Source organism: Strongylocentrotus purpuratus, unplaced genomic scaffold (assembly GCF_000002235.5).
Source record: "Strongylocentrotus purpuratus isolate Spur 01 unplaced genomic scaffold, Spur_5.0 spur5_scaffold_6, whole genome shotgun sequence".
NCBI lineage: Eukaryota > Metazoa > Echinodermata > Echinoidea > Camarodonta > Strongylocentrotidae > Strongylocentrotus > Strongylocentrotus purpuratus.
This window is the reverse complement of record NW_022145612.1, coordinates 9334068-9354546: the sequence shown is the minus strand read 5'-3', so window position 1 is coordinate 9354546 and position 20479 is coordinate 9334068. Positions and strand designations below refer to the sequence as shown.

At 37.5% G+C, this 20479-nt stretch overlaps 2 protein-coding genes across 2 annotated transcripts in view; both read right to left on the bottom strand.

The window, feature by feature from the left end:
* The window catches only part of LOC584543 (programmed cell death 6-interacting protein), a 37018-nt gene extending 34833 nt beyond the window's left edge, over positions 1-2185 (bottom strand). The window contains exon 1 of the mRNA XM_031000302.1: positions 1808-2185. Within this exon, the coding sequence (XP_030856162.1) occupies positions 1808-2022 (215 nt within the window). The 5' untranslated portion in view covers positions 2023-2185. The remainder of the gene's footprint in view (positions 1-1807) is intronic.
* A 5687-nt stretch (positions 2186-7872) lies between these two features.
* Positions 7873-18976, bottom strand: LOC584793 (serine beta-lactamase-like protein LACTB, mitochondrial). Its single transcript, XM_030972172.1, has 8 exons — positions 18805-18976; positions 16908-17369; positions 16252-16318; positions 13811-14001; positions 12875-13202; positions 12118-12283; positions 10995-11152; positions 7873-10398 (listed from the first exon to the last, which is right to left on the bottom strand). Exons 2-8 carry the CDS (start codon positions 17331-17333, stop codon positions 9962-9964), a joined length of 1773 nt encoding a protein of 590 aa, XP_030828032.1. The 5' UTR covers positions 17334-17369; positions 18805-18976; the 3' UTR covers positions 7873-9961.
* Positions 18977-20479: the final 1503 nt, after the last annotated feature.

Sequence of the window (20479 nt, the reverse complement as noted above, 5' to 3'; positions counted from 1 at the left end):
GATAGGAAAATGATAATAATAATAAGATAGAGATGACGGAAAGAAAGAGAGTAAACACTGATAGCATAAGAATGAATAAAGATAATAAAAGAAAGATATAAAGATGACGGCAAGACAGGATACATCTTTCTTTCATTAGTTTTATTCATTCTTATTCTATCACTGTCTACTCTCTTTCTTGCTGTCATCTCTAGCTCTTTCATTAATTTTTATTCATTCTTATTCTATCAGTCTACTCTCTTTCTTGCTGTCATCTCTATCTCTTTCTTTCATTATTTTTATTCATTCTTATTCTATCACTGTCTACTCTCTTTCTTGCTGTCATCTCTATCTCCTTCTTTCATTTTTTTTATTCATTCTTATTCTATCAGTCTACTCTCTTTCTTGCTGTCATCTCTAGCTCTTTCATTAATTTTTATTCATTCTTATTCTATCAGTCTACTCTCAGGGAACACTTTTATCACTAGAGTCTTCGTCACTGCTCGATTCGTCGGAATCAGAGTCCATGCTCCATGCTTCCATAGTAACAAGATCTCGAGCCTCCTCTACACTAAACACACGTTGACGTTTTCCAGCAGGTGCCATCGTAACATCAGTAAAAAAAATCCAAAGAAAACCGCTAAATACACGGTAATTTCGAATGTAACACTATGAAGAAAAACAGTTTACCGGAAAGTGTGCGATGTATACAATGTAAACAATAGTAAACGCAACGCGTGGCTACACACTGCGAGCGGTATTATGAATGTCTAATTGACTCGTATACATCTGTGCAAAAATGCGAAGTTGGCACGCCTACGTCCGTGCAAATCGGCGAACAAAGCAAACAAAGAGTTAAGGAAATTATGGGTCAAAATCGACATCCATGTTGAAAATCTTGCAAGCCGTGTTAAACTCTCGCTGCCGGAGTCATCTAAATCAATCTCATCCCTTCTAGTCTACGCCGAAGGCAAAATGATTATGAAGGAAAAACTGTGATAACGCCATTACGAACGTGTAGATGGCGCACAGTGAAAAGACTTCTTTATCCCTGTGGACCAGAAGACCTAAACCTAAGGCCAAGGATCTGTATCTTGGGCATATCGCCAACCCAAGCTTGAGGTCAGCTATCACCATTCGAGCCCAGATCTCCTGCAAAGTCTACCTGACCCAAGTCAGGCTTGTCAGGATTGGGAAGGCAACTGATGACTGCTGCCGTCTGTGTCGGGCAGAGCGAGAGGATGTTGAGCACCTTGTTGCAACTTGCCCAGCCCTATCATCTGTGCATCGAGACCTTATTAATCGTATTAAGGATAACCAGAGCTACCAAGTGTCACGCATTAGGCGTAACGTCACGCATTTGGAGGGTCTGAAAACGGCTCTCACGCACGGCGCGCGCGCTAGATTTTAAAAAAAACGCCATACTTATACGTGTGTTATACCCTCGCACGCGCCGAAAAATGAAAATGTCACGCATTGCTGATCTTTTACCTTGGCGTCTCTGGATAACCTCAACACAAAGCAGTTTGCTCAATACTTCGAGTCTGCGCCTGCGCTGTTCTTGGAGTCAGTGCTCTTTCTCCCTGCTGGACACATCAGCAGTAGTGCCAAAACACAGCTGCATACACTTATCCTGGCTTTATTTTATACGCAACCTTCACACAACCCGTCAAAATCTACTTAACGACCTATAGAAAGCCATTTAGATCTATGTAACTTCGGCAGACTCACAGTGCCGACGATCTCCGACCTGAGCGGAGGAAGGATACAAGAGAGAGGTTACTTACAAAAAATGCAGCATATGGGACAACGTTATAGAATTGCTTACTTTGCCAGCATATCCAGAGAATTGGTATGTTTATCCAGTTTCCTGCACACAGCATTGGTCCTTTGTTTCGAAAATTCCTTGACTTGTTGGGAAAAGTCATCTCCTTCTCCAGAATCAGGGAAAGTATTCTTGATAAAGTTTTGAAAAGGTTTTTGAAAGTTTTGAAACTCCACTTCGGAGCTACTTTTTAGTGGTACTACAAGAAAATTCGCCATTTTCAGAACCTTTAACAAAAGATCTTTAAAGAGCACAAAAAAGCCCTCAGATTAGGCAGCAAGTAGCAGAAAACGCCCTTAATACTGGACTCAACATTCAATGGAATGACGCCCACATCATTGAGTTTGAAACGCACTTCTGGTCAAGAATGGTAGAAGAATCATCTGCATAAAAAGGATAGGGATTATGCTATACATTGTTACCTTCTTCGCTCCAGTGATCTCAAGGCAGCAGACAGCAAGAAATTGTGTAAATAATTAAAGGTCCAAAGGAGTGGTTGTTAGAAGCTTTAACTCACACTCTCTCCAATTTTTGACAACAAAAGATTGTCTTGGGAACCACATCAATCTATATTTACGGATGGGGTGCAGGGGGAGAGCCTTTGCCGGCAGTCTTGGGGCGCGCGGAGCCCCAGGAAGTTTTTGAATTTAAAAAACAAAAATGGAAATTCAAATTAGTCGTCACAAGCGATAGAAATTGTTAGTTCCTCCTTGAAAGTCACAAAGCCCCTTTCATTTCATTTTAGAAATAACCTCTCTTTCTCTCTTAAAGACAATTTTATAGAACTTCTGTTTTCGTATTGTTGTACTTTCGTCCGCAGACTTCTTAGGCACATGTCGAGCCAACTCATCGGAAATGTAATCTGTAAGTGTAAATTTAAGTTTCATGTTCTTCCTTTTTTTGTGTCTTTCTTTTTTTTCCCTCTCTCTCTCCCTCTCTCTGTCTCTCTATTTTCCCTCCATCCTCTATATTCTTCTCTTTTTAAATTATTCTCTCTTTCTCTTTCTCCGACCGCTGAATAAGCGCCGGGGGGGGGGGGGGGGGGGGGGGGGGGGGGAAGAGGACACTTTTTTTTGGGGGGGGGGTCTCGAAATTTGAAAAAATTGACATTTGTTGGGGGGGGAGTAAGGTCACCTTTTTTAGGTCAGCCATGGGAGTAATTTTTTTTAATTAAAAAAAAAAAAAAAAAAAAAAAAAATCCAAGGGGGGGGGGGGGGGGGGTTTTAGGTTTTTTTTAGGGGGTTTACACATATAAAATACCAAAGGGGGGGGGTTTAACCCCCCCCCCCCCCCCTGCGTACGCGCCTGATCATCTTGAATATATGGTTTTCAATACAATGGCTATGGTGATGAGATGTCTAGGTAAAATGTTGATGTGTTTGTTAAAATTTATTACCATGATGCACCTTCTTGGTTAAAAAAAAAGTATATTTGTTCATGCCTTTACATACCACAGTAGAAATCAATATTTTATATTTGATGCAGAATAACATTAATATTTAAAGATTATAAACACAAACAGGTTCCATAACCATTCAAGTGTTCCAAGAAAAAGTTAAGCAAACTTTGTGTCCTCGGTTTAAATTCACACTAGCACTAGCGAGCTCTCCGATCCAGTCTAGACTCTTCGCTTTGTGGATCGGGGGGGGGGGGGGCAAAAGGCCCTTGCCTCTCTCCGGCCCCCGCCTCCCCCGGCCCCCGCCCCCGCCAAAAAAAAAGAGAAAGAATGGAAAGAGGAGAGCTAAAAGGGAACAAAAAAAAGAAGAAAACAAAAGGGTGAAAAGAGGGGGAGATCCGAGTTGCGATTAATCCCGCCAACAACATGTCGATCGATCGGGGGGGGGGGGGCGAAAGGCCCTTGCCTCACCCCCTAGCAAACCTAAAAGAGAGAGAAGGAAGGGAAGGGTAAGGGAAGGGGGAGGGAAAGGTAAGGAAAGAAAGAGAGAAAGAAGATAGGTAGGGGAGTTTAGTTGCGATTTTTCCCGCCAACAAGATATAGATCGGGGGGGGGGGAGCAATGGCGTACTGATGGGGGAGGGAGTGGGCTTGGGGGGACAGATGCTCCCCAAATAAAATTCAAACGTGGTTTATTTCTAATTCGATACCGGTGATTTACAAATGTTGATGAAATGACATAATTTTCCGAGATCTTTCCTCAATCTTTAGTAATACATTTTTTATGCGTTTGTTGGGAAATGGCAAATTCCTGAATAAAGAAAGAAAGAATAGTGACCTGCCTTTGTCACAATTAAATTCAAACGTGGTTCATTTCTAATTCGATGCCGGTGATTTACAAATGTTGCTGAAATGACATAATTTTCCGAGATTTTTCCTCACTTTTTAGTAAATTATACTTTTTTTTATGCGTTTGTTGGAAAAATTCCTAAATTAACAGTCAGGCAAGAAATATGCTTATTTAGAGGCCTACATGGCAGGGCCCGCAGAACGACGGGCTCCGGGGCCTCGAGCTTCGCCCCCACTTTTTTGGAAAAAGTGTACTAGCTAAAGAGAAATAGAAAGAAAGAGAGAAAGAAAGAAAGAATAGTGACCTGCCAGTGTCACAAAACAGTAATGAGGTATCAAAATATGCTCATCTGACCGTGATTAAATGCCTAAATCCCCTGAGCTTCCGGTGGCTCTGTCCCCTAGATTCCACCTAGGGCCCTACGGCGGGCCCCTGGATGCTAATCTAACGACAATTTAATGCCTAAAAACCCCGAACTTCTTGGGGCTCCTCAACTGGACCCCACGCCAATTAGTGTCCTGCCAGTGTCACAAATAAGGTATAAAAAAAAAATTCCTCATCTGACCGTAATAAAACGCCTAAAACCCCTGAGCTTCCAGGGGGCTCTGCCCTTGGACCTAACCAATGGCCCCAAGTCAGGCCCCTGGATATTCATCTGACAGTAATTTATTGCCTAAAACCCCTGAGCTTTTGGGGATCCGCCCCCTGGACCCCACTCCAATTAAGGACCTGCCAGTGTCACAAACAGGGTATCAAAATATGTTCATCTGATCGTAATTCAATGCCAAAAACCCCTGAGCTTCCGGGGGCTCCGCCCCCTCGACCTAACCAGGGGGCCTAAGACGGGCCCCTGAATGCTCAATGACCGTTATAAAATGCCTCAAATCCCTGAGTTTCAGGGGGCTCAGCCCCCTGGACCCCACACCAATTAGTGACCTGCCAGTATCATGAATAAGGTATTAAAATATGCTCATCTGACCGTTATAAAATGCCCCCCCAAAAACCCTGAGCTTCTGGGGGCTCGGCCCTGGACCCTCACGCCAATTAGTGTCCTGCCAGTGTCACAAATAAGGTATCAAAATATGCTCATATGGGTAATTAAATGCCTAAAACCCCTGAACTTCCGGGGGATCCGCCCCCTCGACGCCACCAGGGGGCCTAAGGCGGGCCCCTGAATGCTCAATGACCGTTATATAATGTCTCAAATCCCTGAGTTTCAGGGGGCTCAGCCCTCAAGACCCCACGCCAATTTACACTACGATCTACCTGATCGTAAATACTTTAGCCTCCCCCCACCCACTTTGAAAAACGTTCAGCGGGGCCTGCATGTAAGAGTGGGGTGATGCAGATTTTTTGTCTGCCAGCCCCCCCCCCAATCTTTTTTGCTTATTACTCCACTGTATATATATATATATATATATATATATATATAAAAACCCTCTGAAAAATTTCTGCAGGGTGACTTACGTGGGGGGGGGGGGATGTGCCCCATATGCTGGGATCCCCCTAGCTTAAAAAACGATAGCAATATGTTGAATTGCACATCTAACATTAATCGAACCTAAAGAGATGTTCTAAGATAGTTGAATAATATATTTTTTTAAATTTTGAAAACAATGGACTAGCTATAAGAGAGCAATTAATGTCCCAATTAACTCGCTATAGCCACATTCTATTCTACTTTAAAGAGATCTGTAAGATTAAGTAGATAATTATTTTTGAAATGTTGAAATAATTGTCTTTTAATTGACCTGCTGGCACAGGAACAGATGTAATTGTGAAACCACTACTTCCCTTTTCTATTAATAATAATTATCAAATCCATAAATTAATCCCCTGTCATATATAAAGGAATTAAAAAAAATGAGCACATGACAAAAAATAATTGTTATCAAATCGGTATCAAATTTTATTTCTGAAATTTGTTTTTGTTAATTAATACAAATATCATTTTATCATATTTTATATCAAGCTTGATGTTCTAAAACAGGCAGCATCTGATGAAAAGAGTAGAATTGAGATAATATTTGAGAAGCCTCAAGTAGACTTTAAAAAATAGGTATTACATGTATAACCTCTCATCTTTAAATATACTTTTATGTTAAACCTACAAGCATATGTATTAATGCATCACCTAACATTTGGGATCCTTCAATGAATATTTGTATGGTTTAACAATTTCATGAATTAACATTTTCCCCCAGTGTAAACTTTAGAGAAATATGCATTAAAGATATTATGTTCCTTTTGCAGCCAACATCAAATTCTGTAGAACTTTGCAGGAATTATGAATATATATGTCATGTATGTCCTATCTGCGAATTTAAACGTTAGCAGTGTCCTAATATTCAATTATGCAAGGAAACCTGTTTACTTGCTAGACTTCACTGTCAGACACTATTGAGTGACTGACTGGCTTTTTTCTTCTTTGGTAATAACATACATAAAATGAGCTGTAAAGGGTACATGAGCATTTGTCTACATCAATAACCCACTTCTTGTAATGGCCCAAATTAAACTGACTGAATCTGTGCGAAGCATAAAACGTACAACCATTCGGTACAATTGTCTGAAAATCAGACTATTACTTACTGGCTCTATAGCTCTTAAGTCGATTTGACAACTAACAGTCGTCATTTTCCAACTTAAAAACATTTTCAAGCCCCCCCCCCTTTTTTTTAAGGGAAGTTCTAAATTAGTATTATCTTTGAAATGTTGTTGGAATTGAACCTTTTCATTTTTTGGCCTGCAAATGGGACATAGTACCTTTAAATGAATTAGAGAACTCTTGACATCACATCACGAATACTTTTAATTACTTTTACTTTATCAATTCATTACAATACACTCATAACAAAATTAATGAAAATCTAACATCAAAGGACAATGAAAATCTAACATTAAAGGACAAGTCCACTCGAAAAATAACTTACTTTCAATAAAAGCAGAAAAATCAGACAAACCAATCAAAAAAAGTTTGAGCAAAATCGGATAACTAATAAGAAAGTTATGAATTTTTGAAAAAGTATGTAAAACTATGGAACAATGAGAATCACGACACAAATTGCCAAGATGGCTATCAGTTTGTGACGTCATGTCCTCACAACTTATCAATTGCTTTATATAGTTTAATCCCATTAATTTCCCTTTTTATCCCCCAAAACTTGATTTCCCCATGCCTTTGCCCAGGTTATATGATTTGTATCATATTGCGTGCATGACATTTCCCAAAAACTTTTATGAATTTTGAAGAATTGATACTATTTTCCGAATATCGTATTTCATAATTATTGATTTTTATATAAATAGTTTATCAAAATTCAATTTTTCATGATTTAACTGGACAAAAATTACTTTTTATTTGTGCATCCACACAAAAACATATTACTAACAATCTAACTTGGATGCTGGTGTGAAGAAATAAGATTCTTAGGGTGAAAATAGGAAATTTATATTATCAATATAAAGAAAATAATTAGTGGATAGTGAGGACCATACGTCACAGACTCATGAGTGAGTTGCCAATTTGTGTAATGATTTTAAAAAAATTCATGTCATTAAAAATTCATAACTTTCTTATTAGTCATCCGATTTTGCTCAAACTTTTTTTGATTGTTTTTTCTGATTTTTCTGGTTCTATTGAAAGTAAGTTATTTTTGGAGTGGACTTGGGCTTTAACTTAAGCAATCCTTTCATCTGTTCATGTTTGTCAAGTCTATTCTTTTTTACCAGAGTCAAATAATTTCTATTCATTATCCATGTCCTATCTTTCAGAATAAGCAAATTGCACAATAAAAGGAATCACACACACAAAAATCAAATCTTCATTTCCATTTTAAGTGTATAATATTTACTTAACAAAGAAGCTCAACACTTCATGAGAGACGCATGCCTTTTATTTTGGCCTCAAAATGATTATAAAAGTGACCATAATTTATGCAGATACATGAATATGTACATTACACTTCTTTGAATTGAAGTAATTGCACTTTCTTCTTCTTTCTTTTCATAAACATAAACATTATATAAAATGTCATGTCACAGTTATTAAAAAATAATGCAAGTATACGGTACTAGTATTTCAGCATTGGTATATTCAACAGACTATTACAGGTATCATATTTTGTCTAGACAATAACAATGATTTACTCCTGAGCTAGTATTCAATTCAATACTTTAATAGCATAAGTAAGAAATTTACCAAGTAAATGGCTAAGTTAAGTAATCGACTTATCTCGTATTCAAATCGCATTTTAGACTTATACTTCCGCAAGACAAAATGTAAGTAAAATACTTACTGATAAGTATTGTGACGTCACACGGTCAATCAAAAGTAATGCGCAATTGATGTATCGTAATTAATGCGCGATGATATAATTGTGCGCATGTTATATTACTGCGTAAGAAAACCATATGCCTGCCAATCAAGGCCTCCAAATAATTGGCTTAAGTCTGGTATGGAGTTGGCTTAGATTTAGGGTAAAATACTTAGACAAAAGTGTGATTTGAATACCATAATTGGCTTAGTATATTATATAAGCCAAATACTAAGTAAAAAGCTTAAATTTTGTACTTCAGTATTGAATTGAATACAGGCCCAGGTCCCTAATCTCTTCCTGGAGGTAAAAAGGTTGGGACAATTTTCCCCCTTAGAGTGTACCACTCACCCACAAAATATTTTGTTCTGTATGTTAGGGGTACAATATGGCTATACTATACTCAAAATATGAGCTTCCAAATATTACTTCTAAAAATATACTGCAAGATCCTCTCCCATTTGCTCTGTACTAACAGAATTAAAAAAAAAAAAAATGCAATCATACATGCACCCTTGACTAATCATTGCAAACATGTTTTTACACAACATCTGTATGTTTCTCTCATTTTCCTGCTCATATAAAAACCAACAACTATTAAATGTCAGAGAGGACTTCCCCTGTACCTACCTCAAACAAAAAATGCAACCTTAAAGGCGAATTACTCAGGGCAGGGTGGGGGAAGCAGACTGGTGAAAGTTCCGAGCGAAATCAGAAGAAAATGCAAGAAAGTTCTGCAAATTGGCTGATTCGACAGTGTCACTGTGATGCCAGACAACTTTCCCATTTGTTCCAAAAAACAAAATTAATATTTTTTTCTCAAAAATGCATGACTAGATTTATTTAGAGGACTTATAATAATATGCTATTCACAATTATTATTTTGAGTAGTATCTCAAAGGAAAAGGCACTTAGCAGAGAAACAGAAATTATGGGTATTTTTGTACACGACAAACAAGAGAGTTGTCCATAAATATGTCACAATCCACTGACAAACAATCTGCCAATTTGAGATTCACATAGCTTTGGTGATCTCATATTCAAAACATTCATAAGTCTCTTATTATTGGTCCATTTGATTTCAAACTTTTGCCATTCTTTTTCCCTGCTTTCACACAAATGTACTTATTACAAAGCTTGGGTTGACGTTTAATCATGATGTAGGTGTACAGTGTTAATTGTCTTAGCAAGAAAAAGGAAAAGTTTACAGGAATCAGGGTTATAGTCCTACAACACATACATCAATTTATAAACATACTCAAAACAGGACAAAAGGTACTGAAGGATAAGTAAACATGTTATAAAAGGGTCAATATTTATAATTTGTAGGTTAATTGAACAATGTCCAGCAACATCAGATAACTGTATTATTCAATAATTTGTTCTCCCCTCTTTTCTCTTTAGCAACACATGATATGTGGCTTAATCATTCAACATATCTTGCAATATTACAGTACCAAGTGCTAATGGATGGACCTATGTGACCAACCGTAAAATCATTGATGCTTCTCAAATCATCTCCAATAAAATGGCGTAAAAGGCAGTGAAGAAGACAATTCCTATTATTGCACGAATATCATTACATGTATTGCCATCTCATCCCCTATTTGCACATTGTTGAAATGCTTCCACTATACCTTCAGCTGATTTTGATAATCCAGTATCAAGCAGATTCACGTACAATGCTACCACAACTCCCTTGGGAATATGAGAACTATAATTTGGTGATATACTTTCACTTTGCTTAATATCAGAAACGTCTCTCTTTTCGCTCTCTGTACTATTGTCAGTTCTATCACAGCAGACATGGGTTGGGGCTACCATCAGCATGCTAGAGAAGCCCATAGCTCCACCACTATGAGTGACAAAATGGCGGGTGGGTGCGCAGCATGCATGCTTCTGCTCTTTCTCTAAGACGCTCCAGCCCATGGCGTAGCAGTACTCGTTGCTGGGTCTTGATTTTGCTATGGGAACAGGCTCCCAGATCGTTTTAACTGTGTCCTTCTTTAAGAAACCAGGGAGGCAAGTTTGATCTGAAATGACAGAATTTATCGGAATGTTTTCTGTAAGTCTTAAATATAAGACTGAATCACAAATAAAGTATGAGAAATTTCAGTATTATGAATGCATAGGAATTTGTTTGTATAAGATCATTTTCATAAAATATTTAGGTTCATTTTCCTTTCACAAAAGAAAAAAATATACAGACTTATCAATGATAAAAATAAGAGAACATATTTATAGAATGTTAGCAACAAAACTTATTTTCTTCAGCAGTATCATTTATCAGAAATTTGAACCTTTAATATACACAACCCAAAGAATAAAAATGAAAATATGAACAGCATCACTTTTACACAATTTTTTCGTCACTGATATAGTAAAAACATAGCTATCATAATTAATTCCATGGCCATCATTTTTATAGGCATGAGTTAATTATATCAAATTTCAGGTTCGGAATGACTGCTACCAGATTATTATAACTGCAATCCTGGTTCTCGTCTGTCCATTATTCCATTAACTTATACTCTAATTAAAAAAGGGGCATTTTCTTCTGTGTGCCTCTGAGAAGCAGTAAAGCCATTCATTCTAGATGTATAAAAGCATTTCTGTAATTCTTTCCCACCTGTGTTGTTGGCTGGTTGTTGGTAGCTGTAGAGCATTATGTTGCCAAACTTAACCAGGTCTTCCACAGTAGAAAGATATCCCCCTCCAGCCCACTTGTAGGACAGATCAACATAGGGGCAGTTCTCCAGCTTGCCATTCTTGTTGTAGCGATAGCCTCTAAAATAAACAAATAACAATGCAAAGTCTCAATAATAATAATAATAATATTGATAATTTAGTAGTGCACGGAAGGAAGGACGGACGGCAACGTTACTATATCCCCTCCGACTTCGTCGGTGAGGGGATAAAAACAGAATGTGAAAAGTTAACATATAACTCATAACAACAAGTAGATCATATATTACTGAGGGAAGAAGTATATGTTTTGGGGGATCATTTGGAAGTGGCAAGACAGGTTAATTCTCTAATGGAAAGGGGAATATTGTCTATTAAAATGAACTGTACATGTAAATACATTTAAAGAATATCCAATATGAAAGGGTATAGGTCAATGTGAATTGCCCACTTTTACTGATGAAAGACCTGGGCAGCGTTTCTCGAAACCGTCATAACTACAAGTTCACCGACATCTCATTGAAACGCGTGTTAAACTTAATACACGCGTGTCAATGGGATGTCGGTGAACTTGTACTTATGACGGTTTCGTGAGACGCTGCCCAGAGGAACATTCAATAATAAATTGTATTCAACCACTAGTTAATGGCTTGAAATCTGCTCAGTTAATGTATAAACAATCATGAATACCCATGAATGATATACACATCATATTCCATATGTATTGTAATTTGTAGGTTTATTCACATTTTATTTTTGTTTAAGATGTAATTGTATATCAGTCTATTTTGTGTGTTATAGCGCTTAGAGACTTAGGTGATCAGCGCTTTTTAAGTAACGTTTTTATTATTGTTATTATCTTTTTTTGTTTCTCAGACTGTGTAAAGCAACTTAACAGTTATTTGACATTTGTAAATTTCAAGATGGATTCTTAAATTATCTTCTTGCATTGTCCCCCAAAACAAACTGAAAAAACAAAGCAAACTCCTGTGGACTAACTCGTGCACATTTTTTGTTGTTGTTACATCTTTTACTTTTTAGCACAACACTCACAATATCCAACTTACCTTGCCCTGTTATATACGATGGGTATGTGTTTGTCAGGAACGGTCTCAGTTAGACCCATTTCACGTAGCATTGTCCTCATGTAGGTCACAAAGTCTTTGCCAGACGCTCCTTCCACCACAGCACTAACCAATGTGAAGCCATGGGTGGTGTACACATACTTTGATCCTGTAATGTTAAAAAATGTTTCAATATGAGCAGTCGAGGAATTGGTTCTCCTACAAATAGCTTCACTGCACTATTCTGCTAAAGAAAATATGTGATAAATTGGAACTTCAATCCCTTTGTTCTTAATTACTAGACACTCAGTTAAAAAATCTAATCTCTTTGCTTTAAAAACAAAAATAAATGATTCCTATAATTACATTAACACAGTGAGTTACATGATAAAAACTATTGATGTCACTTACATGATCATTTAACGTACATCAAATGTGTTGCTTTTTTAGCATCCACTGAAGAAAGCATGGTTCATAACACTGGGAAATCAAGTTTCCCTGTCTGGCAAGCATATTGGCCAGTTTTAGATTATGTGTTAACATATAATAAAAAAAAGTATAAAATCTAGTACTCGACTTTCAATAAGTAATTGCATGCATGGATACTTCACAAATGCCTAGAAAAGATCTGTCCACAACGTAATTACTCAACATTATTATTGAGCTTTGCAGTATAGCTGAGTTTCCACGCGAGATGAACATTGACTTTGAACATTTGACTGATGTCATGGGTACATACATGCAAAGTGAAGATCCTTACCTGGTTTGTGCATGAGGGGGTCATCTTTAAACAAATCCAGAGCACTAGTTACAGTCTTGAATTCCTTCTTTGACTTAATTTCATCATCCTTGGCCTCTGATTTCACAGTAATGTTATCTTCATTCTTCTCCTTATCTTTTGTCATATTAGTGTCATTCACACATTGTCTCAACTTCACTCCCTTTTCAGTATGCTTGTTACTGTTGTCCTTTTGATTGTCCTCATCAGCCTCCTTCTCGTCTGTTTTCTTCTTCTTCTTCATGTACGACTTATCATAGTGACGGATACCTCCCATGTGAGACACAAGATGTCTTGTGGTCAGAGAAACCTGATAGAACAAGGTTGATACCATGACCATCTTGTTAAAAATGGTGGTTCTACTCATAATTTTGCTGTTAAATCATTATATCATTTATATTTGTCGCATGCACTGCCAAAAACTGATATCATTCCAAACAATTTTCTACTAAACCTACGATTGGTTAATCAGTTAAGTTAATACTACATGTATCTCTCTAGATACATTGTCGTGTGTCTGGAAAAGGATATCAGCAGTGGGAATATATACCTGATATGAAATATTTTGTAGGAACTACACTGCTGGCATCCTTATTCCATTTTCTGGCATTCAGAAAATATTAATATTCTTTCTACTGTAGGCCTACCTCAATTCTATTGGCCCAGGCTGCCATTGAATACAAAAAAAAAAAAAAGCCTGTGCATTGTATTTCCTCCTAAGCTGTTTAAAAGTTATGTTTAGTAACATGTAGCACAGTTTGTTCTACTGTCTTAACATCAAAAATATGCATTCCACATTGAGTAGTATTTGATTTAATAGAAAATGTGCAAGACCAATACCGGTACACTAAACATTATCAAATGTATTTCACAGAAACAGAAAATATGACGATAAAGAAAAACGAATGAAGTTCGTACCTTTTCTCCTTCCCATTCCTTTTCTGGAAATGACGGCACATATTCTTGGACCGGCTTGTCTAGATCCAGCTTTCCTTCTTCCATGAGTCTAGCAACTGCTGTCATTGCCAACGACTTACTGATACTTGCTATGCGGAATGCACTATTCGGCCTGCACGCAGTCCTGTTCTCTACATCAGCGTATCCAATACCTGCACAGGTGAAACAAATTATAATAATAATAAAGAATAATTATTTTGTTTTCCTAGGGATCTCTCGCCACCTTAAATAATTTGTTTTTAAAAAAAAACAATGAAGTTATATTAATGGATAACAAACAAAAAAAAATACATATACCATAATCAAGACAAGCATGTAAAGTTGTTATCGGTTGAATGTTATATGCAAGAAATGAATCAATATAGTGCATTTCAGATGACAGTTTGGTTATAGTGAATATAGAAAAGTTGCTTAATAACTGCAAAAGTACATTCAGAGTGCAAACATAGATTGAGCAATCTGAATTTATATTGCCTGTTTCATAATCTCTTGTCTTTTAATATGCTTATACTTTTAAAGAAAATGATCAAACGAAATAATGATACATATTTCATACCAGGAGTGTGATTTCCTAATCATATTCAAAAGAAAATGTAAGCCATGTTTTTCATGGAGAGACAGAACTCACAGCATAACAGTCAAACTTGCTTTAAACACGGTTTTGGATGCTGTGGTTTATAGTTCTTTGGTTTTTATACATACATGTACAGTAAAAAAAAAAGATAATTGAATCATTAGTGTTTCCAGTAGGTTATGTATGTTATATCTTATACTTAGAAAGCTTTTCAAATAAATGTTTTTATAGTGGATATAAGTTAGATCCCCTAATTATATCTTAAGGTGGGGGATATTGTCAGGAAAGAAATTTATTTGTTTCGCTCTCTGGTCTGGAGTGTTCTTTGTTAAGGTCAGGTGAAGATGTTAAGGTCAGATGTTTTCTTTTCAGGCCAAGATGTATTGTTCCCTATGAATAGGCCTGGGGGAAGTCATTAATTCAGTGTACATGTTTTATCTGTTGTTTAGCACACATTTAGGAAGCCTCTTTTCAATACAAGTATTTTCCTTTGTAAGTTCATTTCCTCTCCAAATATTTGTAGTCATGTTTTTAGAATTTACTTAGTAACCGTAGGGTATATTAAGAGGTGGATTTTCTGAAATCGAGGAGAACCACCTAAGCTATAATAGACTAAACGTCATGTTAGTCGGCAGTTAAAGTCAATATCTGAGGGTAATTCCACGTCGGGACGAGAGGCTAGCTCAACTGCCACCCGGTTCTCCATATCTTTCGTCGGGGGCTAGCTCTTGTCTGGGATCGGGACACACACCATCGTATCTCAGTCTGCGGAGGCCAAGAATCCGGAGCGACTACCGGGGCCAAGTGGAGCAAAGACACCGTCTGCGGAGGCCAGGGCCAAGTGGACGACACGAGCTGTGACCGGCGTCGATGTCAGACGGGAAACTACCCATCCAGAATTATTTTGTTAAAGATAAGTTTATTACATACTGTATTATTATTGAAGCCAAAACAAAGTCTGTGAAACAGGAGAAATGATTGGAAATTAAACATTACAATTTAACTTTAATTAACAAGCTCTATTTCCCTTTATTTTGTGTGTCCGTAGCAATAATAAAAAATAAAAAAAAGTCTCTCACGTGACACACTGTTCTTCCGGAGGGCCCTGCAAATAATTATTATTACCCAAGTGATTGTCAGGTACCATTTACAACTGGATGGAGAGTGGAAAATGTGGATTAATGTCTTGCCTAAGGATGCCAGTGCCAGACTAAGAGAATGGAACCCCCAACCCTTGGATTGAGAGTCAAGTGAATAAACCACTACACCCCATCATCTCCACATTAGATTCATTAAACAAGACCTTAATTAAATTAAAATTCTCTGAAATAAAAAGCGACACTTAGCAATCATTATCAGAAAATGTCTGCATGTTGGACTATATGTCGCATATGTATGATGCATTGGGATCTTTATGATGAATTCATATTAGGGATGGTTCATGAAAAAACCTTTGTGTACACAGACATCAGAAGTTTTTTCATTGAAATATATTGTTTTTGTCACAATGCTAGATGGCTTTATACCTCTGCTCAATATTATTAATATACATGTAACTACAAGTCACTCATGAGAATTCACAAGTTTGTTGTACTCTATAAAATAAGGATGCATCATAGTGACCTTTTTAATATCCTTATTGACCAAGTAGCTTAGAAAAGATATACATATTGTAGAGACATCAGCAACTTCTCTAGACAAATAATAAATCACTGACTTTGCAGCGGATATGTTTTTTCAAATATATCACATTAAGAAGCAATTACATTGCTGAGCTCAAGTCAATTCAAGTTTTATTTTTTTCTCTCTTTTTATATAAAATACATACCTTCACTCCATACCAGTTTGCCATCAACAGTGACTGCGGCTACAATTCCTGGTGCACCAACTTCATCCTTCATTCAAATGGATAAGGATTAGAAAAGAATACTATGATAAAATGATATTATCAAATTTTTGCTAAAACAACATAAATATACATGTACATGTACATTCATCTTCATTGGAGTCTCGTTAAATATGTTGTACATGTATGTAGGGGGGGGGGGGGGGGGTACTTCATCCTTGGCTGTTGAGTGCAAAGGTCTCATTTCTACATGTAACTACTAGTGTACTGGTCTTGTGATACAATCTCCAGGATCTCATTAGGATTAAAAGCCTTCTATTAATTTGTTCTTTCAAAGAGTGATAAATTTTGTAAAAGCAGGAAGTGGGTCGAGAAGCTGAATGGTTTCGTCTCTCGTTTGGCAGCACAAAGATTGAATCCAGGTGCACTTCTTTGTTCCACACTTCATTGTTTGAGAACATATTTTTATTTTCTGTTTATGGTAGAATCAAAGGCTCTTCTTCTTCTTTTTCTCCTCCCTCTCCTTCTTTTCTTTTCTGGTGACTTAAAGGCGGTTATGAGCCAGTACATGTACATGTAGGTCACAAATATCATCATCAATAATGTGCATATAATAACATTTCATAGAACAGGGATACCTTAGCTCTTTGCAGAAGATCCCTGGATCTCTTGATGGCTGTTTCAAACTTTCTGGAAGACTCTAAAGCACTGTCATCCTTTTCAACTTTTCCATCTCCTTCTTGGCATGATGCTACAAGGCCTTTAATTCCTGAAGGCTCTGTGACTACCTCGCCTCTCCTAGCTCTGTTTGAGGTGATGTAGCGGTAAGCTGTGAAGGTTCCACCTGCAATTAGCCCTAAGGAGAGGGCAAGTCGGTAACCCCTTACGGTGTTGCCAGATGTATACCTCGACCCTGAGGAGTGTTGCGAGAGCCATCTTGGCATCTGTAATGAGGAATACTTCTGGAGCTTTGCAGATGGTTTGCTTCCAGCCCAAAGGCAGGCTTCTCCATGGTGCGAAGGTGACAAGGAGGGTGTGGCTCGGGTTGATAAAGACAACATCATGGTTTCCAAATGGAGATTTCAAGACAGCAAATGGAACTGAAGAAAAGGAAATATATGTATATATAAATTGTTTTTTTAAAGAAATCCAACATCCACCTTAAATATAGACTCCAGATCTCACTATGAACATGACGACAAAGAAAGCGGACAAAATATACAGTTCCTCAGGTAGACAAAGGAACATCCCTTCACTGCTATTATGTAAAAAGGTGAATATGCATGTGACACCTGTTCTACACATTTTTACATAATAGCAGTGAAGGGATGTTCCTTTGTCTACCTGAGGAACTGTATATTTTGTCCGCTTTCTTTGTCAGTCATGTTCATAGTGTCTAGTGGGCAACTACATTTTAATGTACATGTACTGTAATGTATTGTAAAACTGGGGTGACTTAATGTTGAGACTAAAAATCAACTCCAGATAGAGAGATATCCTGTGGTCCAAGAAACATAGATCTAGCATTATTGGAAATGCACATTTATCTTTTGCTGTTTGAATTTTGAATAGATTTCAAGTTTGAGTTTGTGGTTTTTGGAAAGAGAGAGAGAGTGAGATAACCATGTAATGTATATTGTACATTAATTGGAAGAGAGAGAGAGAGAGAGGGGGGGGGGGGGGGGGGGGGGGAGAAGGTCAGACATACCAACCTTATGAGCTAGGTGATTATGATATTAATATCAATATCATTAATCTCAGAATCACATTTCATAAATCATCATCCTGTATTAAAGTGTAAAAGGCTATATCAGACAAAAAGCTAATCAGTGCAATGTCAATATGACAATTAAGTCACAGTTCACTCTCACAATTTTTTCACAAGTTTTAAGTTTAGGACTTTAGCATCACTAAATTGAATTGAAAGACTACAAGTACAACGAGTTTTTTTTTAAAGACCTCTGGCGCTGGCTCCAATGATATTGATATCAAAATCATCCACATATAGTTTTAAGTCGCAAACTGTCAATTGACCTATATCTTGAAAGACGACCAGGAGATCTACATGTACCTCAATCCTGTACATCGATGACGATGACAACGATTTAGACCATAGATAGGAGGTGCGATATAGCTCAGCTCAGTGGTCATGGTGGTACAGCAGTGCGTAACCGGGAGGATGCACTAGTGCCACGTACTACTACTACTAGCTAGCTTTGGGCTTTTTGGCATTTATTCCTCATTACCAAGACAGTCCTTCATAGAGGCAGAATTAAAGCCATCACCACCGTCCCCTGGTTGCTTAATTACATGCAAATATCTCCAAGCAAGCAATAGATCTAGTATTAGTAATGAAGTTATACTTACACACATCTAGAATTAGAAGAGAGAGCAAGACGCCCTCTCAAACGCCAACAAACTAAGGAACTAAAGTAAACCCAAGCAATCCGCGCCTAGCAAAAACAAGTGAAGATCCAGCTCAGCGTCTTGCTACATTCAATATTCATGATAAGAAGAGCAGTCTCAAGAACTTACTTTGTCTTCGATGAGCAAATAAGCTTGTTGAAATTGACCGGACTGCCCTAAGCTTGGCCCAGGCCCAGGCCTAGCCAGATATCCTTTTGTGATGGTGGTCCTCTCGATTTCCAGCTCTCTCGACCGCCGAGCTCGAGCTCCTCCTTCTTCTGCACGCACTTGCACAACAAGCTTTTTCTCTCTAGCTCGACTCCGAAACGCCGGGTCCGTATCGTATGACTCGACCAAATAAAACTTCACCTATGAAAAACTCGGTCCCCTATTCTTCTTCTTCTTCAAAATAATCTGCCTCCTTCACTGCTGAAGATTCTTGCAGATGTGTATTCACAAGATTTCACGATTAATTACTTCCAAACTATAGTGAGCACATTTTTTTTTTTTTTTGGTCCTCGAAAATTTAAGAATTTGCACCCCCCTGGATACGCCACTGCCCCCGCCCCCTAAGAAATCCTGGATCCGCGCCTGATCTACATTACCTTTGGACTGTGGAGATAAACGTGCAAACAAACAATGGAGAACTCGTTGACCATCTCTCTCTCTCTCTCTCAAAAGAAAGAGAGAGAGGATAATACTGATTCCTTAAACACTTTCCTTTTAATTCAATTGACCTTTCGTGCCAATAACGAACTATCCTTCAGCACCGATTTCCTAGGATCTAATATATGTTCTTCTTCATAGACTGATATGATCACTGATAATGTGGCCAATCCTAGATTGACTCGCATAATTCGTCAAAATTGCCTTTATTATTTTATATATCTGTCGTGAAATTTTCTCCAGGTTAGGAGGTTAATTATTGCATTATTTTCAACACTTCTCTTTTCTTTGCAGTTCTAAAGCAAGTCTAGCAGTGATTTTTCTCTCCGTGGCCCTATATAAAGAGTGGCGAAAGGTCTGATATTGATAGCATTTCCTCAAATCATTCGTAAATATGTAATCTCCTATCACAGTTGTAAATCTTGTAGTACAACGATTGTTTGCTTTCTAAATAGTTTATATCTCTTTTTAAATAATTCTCTTAATTATGCCAATGCAAGAATATGTAAACATTAATAAACTAACATCAGCTGCTTTTCATGTACGTGTATAAAACTTTTTAATGATATAAGTACATGATCATGGGGTAAATAAACTCTTATTGATATGATTTGATATATATTTTATTTGAATACTAATATTAAGACTGATCCCAGGTTTTTATGTTTTATTTCTCCCAGTTGGTTCTTGGCTTCCTTCTCGATCCAGTTAGCCTACCTTCTATCTTTCTTTCCATCATATATTTTAAGAGACTCTAATGTCTTTCGATATGACCGAATTTTCTTGCTTTTTTTCTTCAATAAGTATCATATCAGGATAGTTTGTTGAAATCTGTTTTGCAATTAGCACCATTCGATAGATGAGCTCAACCGGTATAATCATCTTCTTTTGTAAGAGACGCTGCTTTAAAGCCCCATTGCACTACTTATACCTAATTGCGCCCTCTATATAGCAAACAATGCCTATATCGGTGACCATTGGTCCCCATGGTTCCCTTTTATTATGTTAATTGAGAGCTGATTTGATGAGATAACCACCTGTCAGTGACCATGCAGGAAGGTCTAATCCCTCCTGGCCAAAGTGCAGAGGCGCTTTAATTTAGACGCTGTTGCCGTGATAGTTGCTGTTGTTATTCCTA